Genomic DNA, 20,284 nt, shown 5'->3' with positions numbered 1-20,284 from the left:
AAAAGTCCTTACTATTTATGACATTAAACTCGTAGTATATATTAAATATTTTTTTAAATACTCATATCTTTTAAACCGTAACTTCAAATTTAACATATTATACATGGAATTTGATTAGAAAAATATGTAGAATTTAAATATGATATTATTTTATCTGTTAAACGTTTAATAAAAATACTATCTAGGATGCAATCTTAATAAATAAGTCATTATTCGTCTTTCTTTCATACCGGTACTCATCCGGGTTGGGGATGAACACGTCAACAAAATCAGGATTAGAAATGAAACTGAAGGTCACTTAACTGATTCTTTGTACGTATTAAATTTACATGCAAGCCGTGTTAAAATAGAAGACCTGTGAAATTTTGAACTGCATTTTTGTAGGATAAGACCATCTTTATTTGTATCGTAACTAGAAATTCTCAAGTTATAGACATTTTTTTTATAAATTAAGAGCGTGCGCCGTGTGGTATTTTTTTCTCCCGTTGCAACGCATGAGCCCTTTTGCTAGTAACCTAAAAAACGCAGTTTAAAATTTTACAGGTCTTCTATTTAAATAAAGCTTACATGTAGATTTAATACATACAAAAAAAACAGTCAAGTGATTTTCAATTTCGTCTTTAATTCTGATTTTACTGAGATGTTTATCCACAATTCAAATTAGTACCGGTATTAAAGAAAGGCGGTTATGCATTATTGATTAAGATTGCATCTTAGATAATATTTTTTTAATGGTTAACATGTAAAATAACTTTATATTTAGATTCTATATTTTTTTCTAATCAAAATCTATATATAACATGTTAAATTTAGAGTTATGGTTTAGAAGATATGAATATTTTAAAAGACATTTAATATATACTGTGAGTTTAGTGTGAGAAATATTAAGGGATTTTTTATAAAATAATATGACAGATTAAGAATATATTTTTTTTCTTCATTATTAAAAGTAGGTATAGGTATAGATTTCGAATGATCTTGATTTAGCAAAGTCGAGAAACACAAATGTCCTAACCCGAGAGCCACACACGTATGCTCAAGATGCGGAGATGAAATTGTTAGAGTAAAACGAGATTGAATGAAAGTGAATAGACGATTAGTCCTAATTTCTATTGATTCTCAAGTATATATACATCTGGAAGAGGTGCGAAGAAGAGGTGTCTGTTCGGAGGCATCCCTCCAGAACAGGTGCCTGTTGGCAATAGAGAGAGAGAGGAGACACGACCGTTCGGGGCTGGACACATCCCTTGAATTAATCTACTAATTAATTTCTAACACTCCCCCTTGTACAACACCGCTCCTTGAATGTTTCATCGTTGAAAGCTTCTTGCGTATAGATCTTCCGTCTTGATAAATCTTCCAGATAATCTTGAGAGTCTCCCCCAAAAACCCTCTGGGAAAAATATGAGGAGAATATAGTAGATATGTTGCTAAAACTCCTTCAAACCCAATGGGAAAAATAAGGAGAAAATGATGCAACATATGATGATCATTGTCTCTTGATAACTCATATGAGAAAACCTTTGAAGAAGAAGAAAACTCATTGATAAGTTTAGAGAACAATTAATATGTCTTGAGTACTTCCTTTAAAAACCCCGACAGGGAAAATAGAAAGTATGACATATGATATTTGAGAAGATATTGCCTCACTAAAAACCATCATGAGAAACTTGAGAGAAAACTCATAAGGGAAAAGAGTGCAATCGTACATGCCATTGAAAAACTCCTTTAAAACCCAGTGGGAAAAATATAAGGAGAAAACGAAATGGCATATATAGACACTTGTGTTTATATTATATCGTTAAAAACCTTTTATGAGAAACCATTAGGGAAAACTCATCAAGGGAAAAAGAGTACAATATATGCAATCTGATGATTGTTAATAGGTTATAGTTTGGGAGATTACTCCCCATGAACTTTGCAAATATAAAGGATGTCTCATACCATTACCATTGACATGAACATGAGATTGTGTATAATCTATTGGATTATCACAATATTTTGTTTGCAAATTATTTCCTCAGTTTTCTATAATCCATGAGGATATGTAATTTCTGAGCAATGTGATTTATGATATTGCTCTTCATATAACCTGTAGGTATTGAGTAACACAAGTGAAAGTATCTTGATAAATCAAGTTATGTGATTCTGATGAATCTCAACCACATGATTGTGAGTGTGGTTAATCATTCTGCCAAGCCATACATATTTTTTGCAATGCTTTAGGATAAAGCAATTATGTCAGAATGATAACTGGAAATAACCATTAAAATCCATTTATATGACTTCCATGTGAAGGCTATTCCAGCAAATTCAGTCATTGATATGGCGTCGTTGGGATCAAATAAAGAGCCAATATCATTACATCATATCATGGTCATATCTTCTATTTCCTGATGGAAATATTGAAGATTTACTGTAATCTTCAGATATAAGATGATAGTACTTATATCAACCATATACCTTTTGTTGGGGTTTGCACTCTCAATAAAGATAGCAAATATAGTGTCAGGCCTGACGTAGTTTGCAAGTATATGAGTGCGTTGGCATTAGTGAGATATAGAACTTCAGGACCTAGTATCACTTCATTATCACCCCTAGGTATGAATGGATTTGTACCTTATCAAAGGTAGTATGACCATACATGTCTTTTGTTGTTATGATATATCCACATTGAACTTCTCGTATATGTTTTGGATATATGTAGACTGATATGTATTCTTGATATAATGCTCAAGTTGTAAAATTAAGCTAAATTTGGTTGAATCCAAATTTTCCGTCTTGAGATGATTTTATGTATGTTTAGATCTTGTAGAGACATTGATGATGAAATCAACGATATACACTGAGGTGATATAAGGAATTCAAATTTGGTATTCCTTTGTTAACACATAAACAATCATCATTGAGTAATCCTTCGTAAGAAGAAAAATCATTTAGTCACTAGTACCATATGATTTCCGACTATATCAAACCATAGAGTGACTTCTGAAATTTTACACAAATATGTTGCGATTTATTTTGGATTCGGAAATGTAAGCCCTTCAGGGACTTTAATATATATTTCCAAAATGAGTGACTCATATGAGTATGTAGTCACTGCATCCATTAACTGCATGGATAATATTATTTGAACTGCCAATGGTATTTATTATCGAAACATAGTTCCACTCATACCAAGAAGGTATGTTACATCGTAATCGATGTCGAGTCTCTGCGTGAACCCTTTTGCTACAAGTCTCACTTTCTCACCACCTCATTGACTTTGTCTATGAATGAGAAGTTTTAGTATTCCATATGGAAGATATTTATGAAGAGTAGGTATTACTGTGGTAAATACCACTCGTTTGTAGAGCGAGTGCTATTCTTCATTACTTGCTTCCTTTTATGTGAACCAATATGAGTACAAGAGGCACTCTACCATGGATTTTGGTTCAGGACCCAAAAGGTTTTAGCAATTTTTAGAAGAAATATATGTCGACAAATATAGACTTAGGTTATATGATTCTTGAGGAATCAATGAAATTTGTGGAAATGTATTTATTGCTTTTAACTCCTTGTGATTTCCTACAACAATGAAGTCAAGGTGTTTCGATGTCCCGACACCAAAACATTTGTGCACATTTATGTCGGGCTTTGGATGATGAGCATCCAGTGAGGTGTCTTTCAACTTGATGTTGAATTACATTTACTGGTTGAGGATTTGATTTCCTCTGTTTCCGCGGAAGCATATGCGAGATTATATCTCATGTTGTCAGATTTCTCCCCCTCTTTCTCTCATTTGGGGAGAAGAGTGGTTTATCAGGTACCTCCACTCTTTCTGACACTTTACTGCAGGAATATAAAATTGAGTGACACCTTTGTCATCAGTAAATGTATGTGGCAGATTTGCAATGTGTTGCAAATATGTGATTCTAAACTTGTTGTTCAGATTCTTTGAGTATGTGGATATAAGGACTGACTGTGAATAACATTCCTAATTTATTTCTTGGAATTCTTTGTGGTACTTATCTCCCCCTAATGCCAGAAATGTCCTTATTCTGATGCAATCAGCATACGGGCTATGAATAATTTTGATTAACGGATAAATTGTCATTCCTCACTTAGATCCCTAATTTGCTGTGAGAGCCCATTGATGTATGCTGGAGTGGTGATATCGGTATGTAACCGAATTATCGCAGATAGGAAATACTTTGTTGATTTCCACGTAATTACTACAAGGGGAAAGTAGTATGCTATGCAGTTCGTATGATTTATATCATACTTACGGTGTGTAATGCCGTATTTTTCTAGCATGAGGCTAGTAAATTACAATTCTATAAATTTGGTCATATTATTAATTTCACTATCTTTGATAAGATATTGAACTAAACCATTCTGGGTATGCACATAAAGTATTATGTATAATCAGGCATTGCTTGTGAAATGAGTTCAACGAAGTTGTCCATTCGAATGGATTTATCCCTTGTTTAGGATAACTTGCTCTTACTTTGAGAATTTGAGCATTTAATTTTAGTTATATCATTCATGGTTTTGTGTGACAAGAGACACACTTGAAATCATTTTATAAATATTTCCATGAGTACGATGAAGTATCTATATAATACCACATAATGGTTGAGTAATCCACATATCTTCTGAATGTGTTCAAGAAAGAATGAGTTTGCTCATTTAGAATTGTAAGGTGAGAGTTCCTTAAATTAATTTCCCCTATGGCACATGTGGTGCACATAAAATCTGATGATTTGAGAAATTTTGCAACTTGTTAAGTTGTGACCAATAGAATTGTAAATAATTTTTTAATCAACCCCAAAACAGGATTGTAAGGCTTAAAGCCAAATATTTTGTAAGATTTAGAAAATTATTTTTTACGCAACAAAACTGAGTATCAATTGATTCATACATTCAAAATGTATCAAATATAATGTCCAAGAAATAGGATATTGGACATTATACTACATGTAGTAGTACAACTATAGGCAAACAATATTTTCGGAATAGTCGGGATATTACATGAGGTCTCCCATATTACTGAAAAAAATTGAATTATGCAAACATATCATAGGCGCAAACGAATTGATCATTCTTTTATTGCACTATATTTTTGGTTCTCCTTCTGATGAAGATTTGAGAACATCATTTACCAGAATAGTTTCTCGTCGTATGTTTGCAAATTTTCAAATACCTCAATGATCTTATTTGCCTTTTAATAAACTCATGGTGTGGTTTGACCATATGTTTGAGGGTTTGGTAATCATAGGTACGATGTTTAAATAACCACACATTTGACAAACTTGAGAGTTGTCGTTGATCGTTGGAAAATGATATATTCCCTATTAAGAAATAATTCCATCTTTGGTTGTATTTTAGCCTCCACTTTACTTTGAATACATCATGGTTCTATTTTGTGACCAATGACTTGATTATTATTCACAATACTAGCAAGAATTTCAAATAATGGAATAGCACCCGTTGGGTGAATCTGATGATTTTATGAAATTCCATGTTTCTTCATCATGAAAATGGTAGGACTATCATAAGAAGATGTAAAGTGTATTGAGGGCTTTTCAATTGGATCTTCGGACGAAAATATTTGATCATGAGATCTCAACTTAAAGTTGATTGAGTGACAAAAATGTGAGCTGCGATAGACTTGAGGTCTTGAGAAACGAATGGATGATTATTCGTGATGTGCTAATGGTAGTACTATCATAAGAAGATGTAAAGGGAAATATTCAAGGTGAATAAATATTCATCCATTGTGTACTTAGTTTGAGAACCAAGTAAAGTTGGTGACATATAGAATGCATATGTGCATCAATAGAATAGCCATGTGTTACATGAAATGATCATGCATTATTTAATTTACTTCTTGGAGTAAAATAAAATATATGCACGAAATGATCTTGTTGAGCAAAATCCGCCAAGGTGATGCTTGGTGAACATGGGGTGTAAACCTTCAATATAGTGCATGCGATGAAATCGTTGCTTATGTCTTGGGCTTCATTCATGAGAAAAAGTGTGACTTTAGAGTCACGACCAAAACATAGACTTTGCAGTTTTAACATTGCTTAGTCACTATGAAAATAACAACCACAATGTGATGTGGATCTTGCAATAGTGTTTGAGACACTAGTTATAAATTATGGTATCCATCTTAATGGATGGATGACACTATAATTAAAAATAGTGATGTAGGCTCCATTGCCATGCATTTTACGAATGTAATAGAAGGTAATCACATGTATTGCAAGTATTTGCATAGTTTTCTATGACATATTGAAGCAAAGTGAGGCTTCAATAGTTTATATTAGCGCACAAATACCATTTCGGTATATAACTAATGTGCGAGAACAATATTTACTATGAGAGTAAAATATTTTAGTGAACAACAACAATAAATGCTTGAGAGGAGCAAGTTCTTGTTTGGCTGATGCCTTATATGTGTAGACCTCAATTGATATAGAATAATACTTTGAAGATAATCACCATTATGGTGTAGATCTTGCAGTAATAGAAAACATAGTCTGACTATTGTCTGTAGATGTTCATAATTCTATTACCTTATGTTATCTATTTTTAAGAAAGTCACTTTAAAGATAATCATATGTCAGAATGACATGATGTAGACCTTGCAGTAATAATGGATAATCTCCAAAATTTTGCAATAGATGCCAATATAAACTTATGATTTCTTGAGGTAGCCTCATCTAATATTAATATTTGGAAGAGCACTTTGAAGGTAATCATCTTGTAAATAGAGACAAGATGTAGACCTCATAGCAGTGATGAATAATCTGCAAATTGTGCAGTAGATGTCATCAATACCTTGTGATTCACAAATAAAAAATTGAGCTATGTACACATTAATATTTGAAAGAGCACGTTGAAGATAGTCATCTTGCCAAAATGACAAAACGTAGATCTTACAGTAGTGATGGATAATCTGCAAAAATATGCAGTAGATGCCATCAAATACCTTGTAATTCACAAATAAACTTGAATGCCATCATATTTAGTATGAGAATACGTGATCCTTGTTTTGAATTACAATAAGATTTGCAAAAATTAAAGTTAATTGTAAAAGTAGTTGTTCTCCTAAAACACATACAATGTTAGGGGCAAAGACACAGAATAATGGCTTAAATTCTATTGAAATTGTGTCCGGAATGTACGCAAAATGTTCATTTTGCTATAATACTACTGTTGTAGTATATGTTTGGACGAAAGTATATGTGCTTGCATTATACTTAGCCTTGAAGGCTTCAAATGGAATTTTACATATGGTAAAATTATGTGCACTTTAATAAGACCTCGGGCATGTCATATATATTTTATTTAAAGCTGAAGGCTTGAAATATGAATAATATGGCTGATTGTAAACTGTGAAGTTTAAATAGGCTGATGTTTCCATTAACTTTTTCCATAGATAAAAGAAAATGGAAGAACTAAAATGAACAATGACGAGGAGATAAGGTTCCTCGTCATATGCAGCCACGAATCAATCGATTCAGTTGGCTTTGGCTATACCGAGAGATATCCCAATCGTGAAGAAAAGGGAAGGTTGCGCCGGTGTCGTGGCCGAGGGTCACGCCGGTGCGGAAGGCCTCCTCCGTGGATGATTTGATGAATCGATTTTTTTGTTTTGATTTTTTTTTCTTGCTGCTCAAACAGCATGGACTAGTGCCCAACGAGCCAACCAGGCATGTATACATACAGCGGCGGCCATCATGGGCTAGAGCCCAAGTACCCAACTATTCGATAGCTTCTCTGTACGCATGGGTGGATGGATAAGGGAGGCGACGGATATCTTGTTCTCATCGCTGCTCATCCCAAATTCCACCATATCGGCGGCCATCGGCATCACCACTACCATTCTTCGCCAGATTTCCCGTCCCATACGCGAACAGAGCCGTCGGCACTCCCAGAGTAGAGCTTGTTGGACCCCATCGGCATAGAGATTCCAGTAATAGCCTTCTTGTGTCCAGCGAGGGCGCAGAGGAAAGCGAAACCGCTGCAGCCACGACTCTCCTCGACGCGCGGCTCCAGGATCGGCTTTGGACTCGTCCCCGCCGGCTCGGGATCCGTCTTCTGGTCCAACTTCTTCGGGTCTCCAAGCCGCCGTCGTGTTGGTGCAGGGGCTGCAGCGCGGCGACTCGATCCTCCGCGGGATTCGGCCCTCGCACGGGGCCGAGGAGCCTCGCCGTCTCGGGTTCGAGGCGGAGAGACGGGCGGGAGGCCTTGGCGCAGCCGCTCCTGCGGGGTTCCGAGGGGCGGGCGTAAGGGCCCCACCGTGCGGGGGCGGCCGTGGGCGCGGTACCGGGGCCGAGGCGCGCGGAGAGGGAGGATGAGATCGGCATGGCGGGGTTCTGTCTCGCCGGAGGCGCTGCGACGGTTCGGGCGAGGCGGCGCTAGGGTATGGGTGGTGCGGGGAGGGTGTGATCGCGTCTGCTAGCAAGAGGACCTCACACACAGCGGCGGATTGGCCGTCTCTTTCGCCGTTCTGTGTCGCCTAAGCGCTCTCTGATAGAGAAAAGTGCTGATAACGTGTTGTAAAACGAGATTGAATGAAAGTGAATAGACGATTAGTCCTGATTTTTATTGATTCTCAAATATATATACATCTGGAAGAGATGCGAAGAAGAGGTGTTTGTTCGAAGGCATCCCTCCAGAACAGGTGTCTGTTGGCAATAGAGAGAGAAGAGACACGACCGTTCGGGATTGGACACATCCGTTGAATTAATCTACTAATTAATTTCTAACAGAAATTACATGTTGCATGCATGCATGGTCCAATTTCCCAGCCAGTGAGACACATCGACGAATGCATAGAGGAAGCATCATGCATGGCAAAACATTAGTTATTACTCCGTACATGGTGATTACTAACTAACTATATCTACTCCTACTACAAAGAGACAGGGGCGGGAGGAGATGGGTAAGAGCTCGCGCAGTCGGCAGCGGCGAAGGTGATGGAGCCCTTGTCCAGGTCGAAGCCAACATGAAAGTTCTGCTGCGCGATGTTGCCGATGACCGCCACGTTGTCCGTCGCTGCCGACATCGCCAAGCACACGGTCCCCGGCTGCGCCTGCACGAACGCGTTCTTCGCCTTCAGGGTGATCACGGCGCCGCCGCCAAACCCCAGCGTCACCTCCGGGAAAAGCTTCTCCAGCACCCAGTCTTGAATCGTCCCGCCCACCTCGTAGCACAGGTCCAGCAGCTTCTCCGGCGACTGCTTCCGCTGGAGCTTGATGCTCTTGGTGAGCTCCTCCACGATCGCGTCCAGCAGCGCCTTGTCGAGGAACGTCAGCGCCGTACCAGAGTCGACGACGACGGGAGACCGCTTCGCCGGCACGATGGCCTTGTTCCCGATCTTCACGGACGTGAGCAGGATGGTGTAGAAGGCGTCCACGGCCGAGGGGATCAGCGGCGTGGTCACCGCGCCCGGCTCCGTCACGGCGGCGCGGGCGCCGAAGTTGATGATGGAGGAGGCGTTGACGGAGAAGGGCGCCAGGCAGTAGGAGAACCTCCGGCCGAGCGACGTCGCGCCGCCGATCTGGTTGATGAGGGAGATGTTCCCGGCGCCGAGGCCGACGTTGCCGGCCAAGAGGAACGGGTTGCCGCCGGTCGTGTTCGTGTCGCAGCCGAAGTTGACTCTGGTCACTTGCAGCTGCGGACGTTCGCGGCACCCAACGCAGCCGCCGGGAGCGTCGTCGAAGGTGAAGGTCTCGGTGGAGAGGATGCCGTCCCTCGTGGAGCCGTCGCCGTAGGACAAGTGGTACTGGCAGATGGAGTTGGCGTCGCAGGAGGTGCCCTGGACCGCGTGGCACGAGGGTAACCGGCAGGCCACGAGGCCGTAGGACGACGAGGAGGAGGTGTCGAACACGTAGCTCAACGGCGCGGCCCCAGCGGCCGGCGGAGGGCCGGAGGTCCCGTTGATGCATTTGAACGACACGAGGTTGCTGCCCGTGTTGACGATGGCCAGCATCCGGGTGCGCGGCGTGCCGATGTTGACGTACATTAGGTACTCGTACGGACTGGATCTGATCTCGGCCACGCCGCCGGTAGGATCGCCGACGGTGTACGAGCGCGCCGCGGAGCGCCGCACGGCGGCAAGCACGCGGCCGTGGGGGGTGAGCGACGGGTCGTGGAGCGGCGACTTGGCAGAGTCACGGTGGATGAACTCCGCACTAAACCCGTCGCCGACGTAGGCCGTGCACCCGCATAGCTGCGCCGTCAGGACGACGCCAAGGAGCAACAGTGCCCGCCATGTCGTACCCGCCATTGTGTCCTACTCCTAACTGTTCTCAGTATCAGCCTATCTACACCCGGTCGCTTGCTGATGGCTTCCTGCTGCCGGTGCTGTATTAATAGGGGCATGGGGGAGACGAATGCGGTAACTAAACAAGAATTGCTAATTTCCTGCAATAATTTGATTGGAGAGAGATTAGCTAGAGATTTGATGGCGGACGGTAATTTGGTTCGTGCTAATTAGCATGCGAATATCCCAGTGCAAGACATGCAGCTGATTGATTATTTTCCTCCGCTAGAAAAATGGCAGGGACATTAAATCTTTCAGAAACGGCAACGGTTAAACTGCATGATTTTCTCCTGTTTTTATTTTCTTTATCAGGTTCTGCTCACTTTCTCCTCTAACCTTATTTAATAGTAATTCTCTTGTGTTTTCCTCGGGAAAGAAAATGATTATGTCACTACAGGAAAAGCATATCTAACTAGGCAGCGGTGCCGCATATTTGCGTTACTGTGCGACGACCGTTGGAGCGTCAATTAGTGCATGCGATCTGCAAATCCGTCGGCCAGCTGGGCCTGATGTATTTTTTTTTAGGTTTGGGCTTTCGCATGAGTACAATGTCACTCGCAATATTTCTTTTAATGTTTGAATTTTAAAAAGTTTTATCTATAAAATCGTTAATTCAATCGATGATCCGTTTTCATCATTGACTTTCTCGCGTCGAGTTTTTCAAAACTAGATCCGATATCGATATGTTCCATCAACTATTTTTTTCATTCATATTTGCCATATTTTTTTAACTGAGTTGCCATATTATTAACCACTTATTTGCCTAAACAAAATAACTTGATTGACACTTTTTAATATTGTTTCGTACAAAGCCTTGTAGCAGTTTTCATTATACATACTATAGAAGCATGTCATAAGTTTTGTTTGCCAATTTAAAAATATACCAACTTATCATATTTACATACAACTTTGTCAGAAAGTTATTTTCTGTGCTCGTTAGTTTAACTATGTCGAGTTATCATATTTACAAACGATGACCAAAAAATATTTTTTGTGGTCATCAGTTTTAAATATGTTGAGTTATCATATTTTGCGCGTAATCGTCTAAAACAAGTTGTTTGTACTTGTTAGTTTGATTATGTCGAGATATCATATTTATACGTAATTTTTAAAAATATGACGATTAAGTTATTTTTTATCAGACAACTAAGTACTTACTAATATGACAAGTAAGTGCAACATATATGGTGAGTACGAAAAAAATTGTCGAAACAAGTCGACATGTGATCTAGGTTTGAAAATTTCGTCGAAACAAAGTGAATGACGAAAACAGATCATCGGTCGAATTAACGGTTTAAGAGATAAAAGTTTTTGAATTCTGGTCATAGGGACAAAATCCAGCATGAGCCCGTCACACACGAGCGCTTAGAGCATCTCCAACCGTCGCTGAATGCGTGGCGCACTAAAAATCAGTTTGCCGCACGCCGAGAGCCTGCTTTGGCGCGACGGGGAGCGTTGGCTCCAGCGGCCACGGTAAATTTAGCGCGCGTAGCTCCAGCAGGTGCACTAAAATGAAGGGTGCGCGCTCTCGCACAATATATAGATATATATACATATTTCTCACCATACATAGATAGATAGATTAAACATACGTAGATATTTTGCAATACATAGATGAAACTATGGTGCAATACATCGCATAGATAGATAAAGAACTACGGTGCAAATACGATGTAATACGATGTATTTTGCAATACATCGCATAGATAGATAAAGAACTACGGTGCAACTAGATAAAAACTACAGTGCAACTACATAAAAACTACGGTGCAACTAGTAGAACCTACTCCGAGTCGTCTTCATCATCATCATCATCCTCGGTGTCCGAGGTATCGAGCTAAATGTCATCCCAACGTCCATCGTCAGTCCCGAAGAACGACTTCCCACCGGCATTGACGAGATCGCAGTACGATACGACCAGTGCCTTGCGCCGACGCCTGTCCGCCCGCACCGCGCGGTGCCTTGCCGTCCTCTCCGCCTAGAAGGCATTCTCGGCAGCGACGTCTTCAGGAGGAGCGCGCGTTTCCGTCCCGCGCATGCTAAAAAGACAGTTTACCCGGCGCATGCGTCTTTTGACGCCGCTGTTGGAGATGTTCTCGTATACGCCCGTTTTTCTTTAGATTTCCCTCCAAAAAATATGTGCATGTGGGATAGGGGCTGTCCATCAGTTTATTCCTGGTCATTTCTGAAAGAGTTACCGTTCGAACCATTGGAAAAGAATCGAAAATGATACACTTAGAGCAACTTCAACGGGCCGATCCAAACTGACGGTGAATTTGTCCGTTTTTTGTCCATTTGGGTCGTCCGCCCTGTTTTAGATTTGGGTCGGGAGTGCGTCCAACGCGTCGATCCATTTCATGTCCGCAATCAACATTTTAAAAAAAAGACCCGCGGCCGATCATGCGAGCGGTCATGTCTCATGCCGGCACCATGCCAGTACCGACATACAATGCCGGCTTCAAAAAAATAACAGCACAGTTCATGCTGACGCACTCGCGAGACGGCCGACACATATGCCATCACAAAAAAAGGTGGGACTTGAGTTCGACCACGCCATCGCGCCCCCCGTGGTCATGCCAGCACACCTGCCGGCAACCAAAAAAGATGGCGCTCGCCGTCATAGATCACTCGTCGTCGAGCTTGAGCATGTCCGCATGCATCTTCTCGAACCACGACCTCTTCCTTGGCGATACAGTGTTGAGATCCACCTTCATGATCTCCACCCGGTCATCATGCTCGGGAGAGCCACTTCTTTGGCCTTGGTCTTGGCGTTGGCGGCCTCGATCTCTAGCATCTTGGCTTGCTTCTCCGCCTCCATCTCAAGCATCCGTGCTTGCTTCTCTCTCCCCATGTCAAGCCTCCTGCTTTGGATCTCCAAGAAGGCGTTCATTTGCTCTTCTCTTTCTTGCTCACGCTTCTCCTTCCTTGAGTCCTTCTTGGTGATCATGCCCTCCACGGTTGCGACCAAGGCGATCGATGCCGCATCCCGCTTGTCCTCCTTCTTGGAGTTGGTCTTCCCTCGAGGCCGCCTTCTCGCCGTCCCCAACCTCCTTCACGGCTTGCTTCCCAGCACGCGACTTGAGGGTGGGATATTGCGCCTTGAACTTCTCCTCGTCTTTGATCACCCTAAAGCAGTGGGAGAGGTTGAAGCACTTGCCATTGTGTTGGACCTTGAATGCCTTCAAAGCTTGAAATCCCTATAAATGTGTTTCATGCAAGCATATTGGCAAAATGATATGCAAACGAACACCCAAGCATAAACTTGATGACACAAAAAGAGGGCGGCTTGCTAGCATACCATGTCTTGCATGCCGATGCCGCTCATAGGGCGGGCCTTGACGCTCTCAAGAGTGGCACAAAACTTGTTGCACTCTTGTTGGATCACCCTCCAACGCTTCTAAATGGACACCCACCCGCGTGTGCTTACTATTTGGTACGGCGGAAACTTCTTGCGCTCATGGAACTCACGGTGAACAAGAATCCAAAAGGTTGAATTCTTTTGTTCGGCGCGTGTCTTGGGGTCTTGCTCAATGTCTCTCCAACACTCGAAAAGAAGCTTGTCCTCGGCCGCCGTGTATGCCTTGGTCCGCTTGCTCTTGCGCTTCGGCTTCGTCCCGGCGGCTTGGTTGGCGAGCTCGTCCTCAAACAAAGGCTCCGCTTCAATGTCGCACTCGTCCTCAGCTGGTCGGTTAGCGTCTGCTGCACGCGTTTCCTTGCATTTCGGGCCGCCAGTGTGGCGTTGAGGTCGTTGGGCGCGGGAGCGGGCGTGGAAGGTGCGACCATGCTCACCACGGGCGAGCACTCCCCCGAGAGGCGGGAGGCCTGCGGGTAGACGTGGAAGCTGGGCACCGGGTTGCAAGCCGACGCGCTAGGCGAGTCGAGCAGCACCGTCTGAGGGAAGGCGGATGAGCTGGTGCTGACCGCAGCAGCCACGACGGCATTGACGAGGCCGTGCTGGATAGGGTTTAACCCCAGCATGCAGAGCGCCTCCCTCGTTGCCGTCGCGAGGCGGGCGTTGGTGACCTGTTGCTGCGCCGCGGTGGCAGCAGCGGCCGCCGCGATGGCTTCATCCCTCGTGTCCGCCGCGTGCCTCTGGTCATTCCCTTGGCCGACTCCTTTGCCCGTTGTTCGGTCATTAGCACCTTCTTCGGCTTCGACGCGGCGGCCTTCCGGGGGGGCGCGAGGCTTGCCTTTGCGGAACGAGGCGAGGGAGGCGAGGCCGGCAGCGGCGTCGAGATCGAGGTCGTCGTCCATGGCGGGTGTGGAGCGGGAGGGTTTTTGATGGAAATGGGGGGAAATGGTGGTGGATGCCACCGACCGACGGGCACGGGGAGAGGAGTAGGCGCGCGCGCGTCCGTCTCGTGTCCGTACCGACGTAAATCTATCTCAAAATTGAACCGGAAATGAGTCGCCAGACGGACGCCAAACGGATATGCGTCCATTTGGGTCGGCGTGTTGGATCGACTTTTGTGGCCTCATCGATCCGTCGCCCATTGAAATTGCTGTTACGGACTACATACGAATGGAGTCACGGATCCTCCCACTAACCAATGCTTCCACCCTGTGAATTTGACTGCGGACCCTCTTTCCTGATTTTTCTCCAACGAGCAAAGGCCACGCAATCCTGTAAGCTAATTCCGTAAGCTGTCCGTTCGTATGTGTAACATTGTTTGAAAAGAATAGACCTCCTCCCTGTCTTGCTTGAATTAAGCTTCCTCCATCTCAAAATAAATATCTTTAGTATAATTTTATACTAGAGCTAATATAAAGTTGAGACAATTATTTTAGAATAGAGGGAGTACAAAACTGACAAGAAATAATCATGTTACGCATGATCCCTTCTCTCCAATCAAATTAATGTACCATCGCTAATCAAATTAATGCACCATCGCTAATGATATTTTCGCAATCGCTAATCCCGGCCGTGTCCATGCATGAGTAGTGTGCACTGCACTTTATTTTGCAGTCAATCACAATTGATAACAAAATCGTTACTTACCCCATTTGTCTCGGCTCCCCGTTTAGTAATTACCATGTATGAGGTGTGCTTCTGTAAACACACACAAAACGTATAAAAGGAAACATACACCCATCTCGTATTATACATTACATGCCATCGTAAATACGTAATTTGGGATGAATATATGTAATATGAGGTGGGTATATCGTCCGTTCGTGGGAAGGCGGCACCGAAGCAAAAGTGACCATCTAATCATCGTTTATACGTACGCAGCACCAGCGGCACCCGCAACACGTTCGACCAGTGGAGGAGTGGTGGTAGAGCTAATCCTTGGGAGTCAGGGTACAATGGCGGCTATGGTATCTCGTGCTGTCCTGCTCATCGGCGTCGTCCTCCAGCTGACGGCGCAGATGTGCGGGTGCATGGCGTACGTCGGCCGTGGCGACGGTTTCAGCGTGGAGCTCATCCATCGTGACTACTCCGTCAAGTCGCCGTTCTACGACCCGTCGCTCTCCCAGCATGGCCGCATGCTAGCAGCCGCGCGGCGTTCCACGGGGCGTGCCGCGGCACTGGCACGCTCGTACGCCACCGCCGGCAATGGCTCTCCTGACGGCGGCGTGTCTGAGGTCATCTCCATCCCGCCGTACGACTTCCTCATGTACATCAACATCGGGATGCCGCCTACACGGATGCTCGCCTTCGCCGACACCGGCAGCGACCTCCTGTGGGTCAAATGCAGCAACGGCACCGCCGATGATCTTCCCAAAGCCACCGCCGGCTCCGGGGGACCGCCACCCACGGTCGTGTTCAACCCGTCCAACTCGTCGACGTTCGGCCGCGTGGACTGCCAGTCCGGCACGTGCAAGGCGTTCACCGGTACCGGCGTCTCCTGCGACGGTAAATCCAACTGCAAGTACCTCTACTCCTACTTCGACGGCTCCCAGACTAGCGGCGTCCTCTCCACCGAGACCTTGACCTTCGACGACGCCCCAGGCGGCTGCATCGGGTGCCGCCACCGTCAGCAGCTGCAAGTGGCCAGGTTCAACTTCGGCTGCTCCACGTCCACGAAAGGCTCGTTCACCGGTGATGGCCTCGTTGGTCTCGGCGACGGAAACTTCTCCCTCGCCAACCAGCTCGGTGCCGCCACGTCGCTCGGCCGGAGGTTCTCCTACTGCCTCGTGCCGTCCTTCGTGAACACCCCGTCGACCCTCAACTTCGGCGCTCGGGCCGCCGTGACGGAGCCAGGCGCAGCAACCACGCTGCTGATCCATTCCGACGTCGACGCATACCTCACAATTGCGCTCGAGTCGGTCAGGATCGGGGACAGGAGCTTCACCTTGGCGCAGCAGCCCCGCTTGGTGGTGGACACTGGTACCACGGTGACGTTACTTGACAAGGAGCTGCTGGACCCGATGGTGGAGGAGCTGACCCGGAACATCAAGCTCCGGCGGGTGAAGTCACCGGACGAGGAGATGCCTATTTGCTACGACGTGTCCGGGGTGGGGGAGACGGCGTTCGGGAAGATCATCCCGGAGGTGAAGCTGGGCCTGCGAGGCGGTGGGGTGGTGACGTTGAAGGCGGAGAACACATTTGTGATGCTGCACGAGGGGACGATGTGCATGGCGTTAAAGGAGGTCTCGAAGGAAGATGGGGGCATGGTCATGGGGAACATTGCCCAGCAGAACATGCACATCGGGATCGACCTCGACAAGCGCACCGCCACCTTCGCCAACCTAGACTGTGCTACCTCCTATCCCTGGCCCTCCCCTCCGGCCTCTCTGTAGCAGCTGCTTCTTTTAGTTTTAGGTGAGCAAATGTGTTACTTTCCTCCATGCAAAAATAATAATAAAATGTGTTACTTTCCTTGTGTAGTCGCATAAAGATGTTACACGTGCAAGATAAAACTGCTTGCTAAACCAATTCGAATACTGCCTAGCTACATTTCGTACTATACAAACCAAAACATACGTGGTAACATCTGATCAAAAAAAAAAAAAAAACAACAAACATACGTGGTAACATTCTAAAGAAGGAAATGAAAACAGCAAAGCCGGAAAACAATAATTCTAATCTTCTCCGGGAATTTCTATAGACGAAATCATTAATTAAGAGATATTTTTTTAAAAGATCGTTCCGACCTTTTGAGGTTGGAACAAAAGACGCATTGTATGTATATCACTTGTTTCAACTTAAGTTTTTTTATTTTAGATTTGTATTTTAAAAATATTTTATCTTTTAAACTGTGCGTCTAAATCTCAAACCGTTTTTATTATTGGGTTTCTTACGTCAAGATCTTCATAATTAGATCCAATGTTGATAGGTTTTGATAAAAAAAAATCATGAAAAAAACCGAACAAAAAACATTTTGTTTCGTTTTCAAGAGGCACGGTCATGCCTTTCCTGAAAGCAAAACCCCGTCTCTCACGGAAGAAAAATCATGACTCTTGCAAAAAGAAACAACAGAAAACACGTTTCTTTTTTTGTTTTCGAGAGGCAAGGCCGTGCCTCTCGCGAACGCAAAACGTGCTTCTTGCAAAAAACAAAAAACACGTTTCTTTTTTCGCCGTGCCTCTTGCGAACGTAAAACCATGCCTTTCAAGGAAGCAAAACCGTGCATCTCGTAAAAATAACAGAAAACACATTTTTTTTCACGCAAAAAAATGATACTTTTCGTAGAAAAGCTAATAAAGAGCGTTCAAAAACTGAGGCACCAAAAAAAACTGGAAAAATAAATCTAAAAAGCCAAATACGCGTGCAGAAAAATTAAAAAAATCAGGAGGGAACACTCAGAGCACGACACACGGCGATGGCTGAAAACGCGCCAAGTGACGGCGCATGGGAATGATCGCTAGGAGGCTCTCGAAGGAGTGTTCGCTAAGCTATCTCCCTCTGCTGAATCTCTTCCTAGAGACCAACACCTAGTGTCAAAAAATGTCTTACATTATGTGACGGAGGGAATGTGTGACTCCGACCCTCACGTCCTAGCCTTCGCTGCCTCGCCAGGCACCTCCAGCAGCCCGGTTGCCCGCCTCGTCTTATCTGCCATGCGCATCGGCCTATCCTGAGTGCCCCCAAGCACGCATGCCCTTGGCCTGCATCGTTGCAATCACCCCCGCATCCATGGCCGCGGCCAGGGCTCGGCGCTATTCCGCCATGAAGCTCCGGCAACAGGTGCCAGATGGATGGGGGGAGGTCATCCCATACACCACTGGCACAACCTCAGTCGGAACCGCCAGCAGTTCCTCACCATCCGCCTCGCCCGCGATGCCATACATTCTGCCGCCACTCCTAACGATGACGTCATCTTTATCCTTTGTTGCACATGATGCCGATCAACGCAGTCGGGTGCGGCATGGTGAGGTAGTCAGGGGTAGATGTGGGGAAGAAGGGAGGAGAGTGGTGCGGCTCGATTCGGTCGCCAACTGGAGGTTGCTGGCTTCGGACGATGTGCCCATTCGACCACACGAGTGAGGCTGCTGACGACAGAGAGTGGAAGAGAGAGAGAGAGAGAGAGAGAGAGAGAGAGAGAGAGAGAAAGAGGGAATAGGTTGGACGTGTTTGCAACAAGAAGATTGGTTAGGTGGCTCGTTCAAGGTGGACGACTAGATCAAACTATTCATCCATATTGAGGTTGCAGGGTGATACGTCCATTTTGCATCATGCTTTCATGTTGATAGTTATCGCTTTATGGGATGTTATTGTACTTTGTGGAACCATACTTATGCCTTTTCTCTCTTATTTTGCAAGGTTTATTTGAAGAGGGAGAATACCGGCAGCTGGAATTCTGGACTGGATAAGGAGCAAGCCCGAGTCCTCTATTCTGCGCAACTTCAAATGCCCTGAAAATCAACATGATTTTTTTTGGATTTTATAAAAAATACTGGGCAAAAGAAGTGTCAGAGGGGAGCAACCAGGGGCCTACAAGCCTGGTTGCTGCGGTCTACCCCCTGGCCGCGGCAACAGGGCTTGTGGGCACCCTGGCGGCCACTGGACCCCCTCTTTTGCTATATGAAGGGTTTCGTCCGAAAAAAAATCAAGATGGAGCTTTTTCGTGGATTCTCTGCCGCCACGAGGCGGACTTGAGCAGATCCAATCTAGAGCTCCGGCAGGACGATCATGCCGGGGAAACTTCCCTCCCGGAGGGGGAAATCATCACCATCGTCATCACCAACACTCCTCTCGTCGGAGGGGAGGCATCTCCATCAACATCTTCATCAGCACCATCTCCTCTCCAAACCCTAGTTCATCTCTTGTAACCAATCTCCGTCTTGCGACTCCGATTGGTACTTGTAAGGTTGCTAGTAGTGTTGATTACTCTTTGTAGTTGATGCTAGTTGGATTACTTGGTGGAAGAGTTTATGTTCAGATCCTTGATGCTATTCATTACACCTTTGATCATGATTATGATTATGCTTTGTGAGTAGTTACTTTTGTTCCTGAGGACATGGGATAAGTCATGCTAATAATAGTCATGTGAATTTGATATTCGTTCGGTATTTTGATATGTTGTATGTTGTTTTTCTTCTAGTGGTGTTATGTGAACGTCGACTACATAACACTTCACCATATTTGGGCCTAGAGGAAGGCATTGGGGAGTAGTAAGTAGATGATGGGTTGCTGGAGTGACAGAAGCTTAAACCCCAGTCTATGTGTTGCTTCGTAAGGGGCTGATTTGGATCCACTAGTTTAATGCTATGGTTAGACGTTGTCTTAATTCTTGTTTCGTAGTTGCGGATGCTTGCGAGAGGGGTTAATCATAAGTGGGATGCTTTTCCAAGTAAGGGCAGTACCCAAACGCCGGTCCACCCACATATCAAACTATCAAAGTAACGAACGCGAATCATATGAACATGATGAAACTAGCATGACAGAAATTCCCGTGTGTCCTCGGGAGCGTTTTCCCTCTTATAAGACTTTTTTCAGGTTTGTACCTTGCTACAAAATGGATTGGGCCACTTGCTGCACCATTTCTACTACTTGTTACTTGTTACTTTTCGCTTGCT

The 20,284-nt window shown here is 44.6% G+C and overlaps 2 protein-coding genes across 2 annotated transcripts; one reads left to right on the top strand and one right to left on the bottom strand.

The window, feature by feature from the left end:
• Positions 1 to 8,908: 8,908 nt before the first annotated feature.
• LOC123441498 (aspartic proteinase CDR1-like) lies at positions 8,909 to 10,285 on the bottom strand. The gene has a single exon (XM_045117909.1). It carries the CDS (start codon positions 10,283 to 10,285, stop codon positions 8,909 to 8,911), a length of 1,377 nt encoding a protein of 458 aa, XP_044973844.1.
• A 5,343-nt stretch (positions 10,286 to 15,628) lies between these two features.
• Positions 15,629 to 17,242, top strand: LOC123439535 (aspartic proteinase CDR1-like). Its single transcript, XM_045116238.1, has one exon. It carries the CDS (start codon positions 15,629 to 15,631, stop codon positions 17,063 to 17,065), a length of 1,437 nt encoding a protein of 478 aa, XP_044972173.1. The 3' UTR covers positions 17,066 to 17,242.
• The last annotated feature ends 3,042 nt before the right edge of the window (positions 17,243 to 20,284 follow it).

Source organism: Hordeum vulgare, chromosome 3H (genome assembly GCF_904849725.1).
Source record: "Hordeum vulgare subsp. vulgare chromosome 3H, MorexV3_pseudomolecules_assembly, whole genome shotgun sequence".
Classification (NCBI taxonomy): domain Eukaryota; kingdom Viridiplantae; phylum Streptophyta; class Magnoliopsida; order Poales; family Poaceae; genus Hordeum; species Hordeum vulgare.
Note: the sequence above shows the minus strand (reverse complement) of the source record. Positions and strands in the feature narration are given on the sequence as shown.

What these genes read in the sequence shown, in the direction of transcription:
- LOC123441498 (XM_045117909.1), bottom strand. Translation starts at nt 10,285, where the DNA reads ATGGCGGGTACGACATGGCGGGCACTGTTGCTCCTTGGCGTCGTCCTG.
- LOC123439535 (XM_045116238.1), top strand. Translation starts at nt 15,629, where the DNA reads ATGGCGGCTATGGTATCTCGTGCTGTCCTGCTCATCGGCGTCGTCCTC.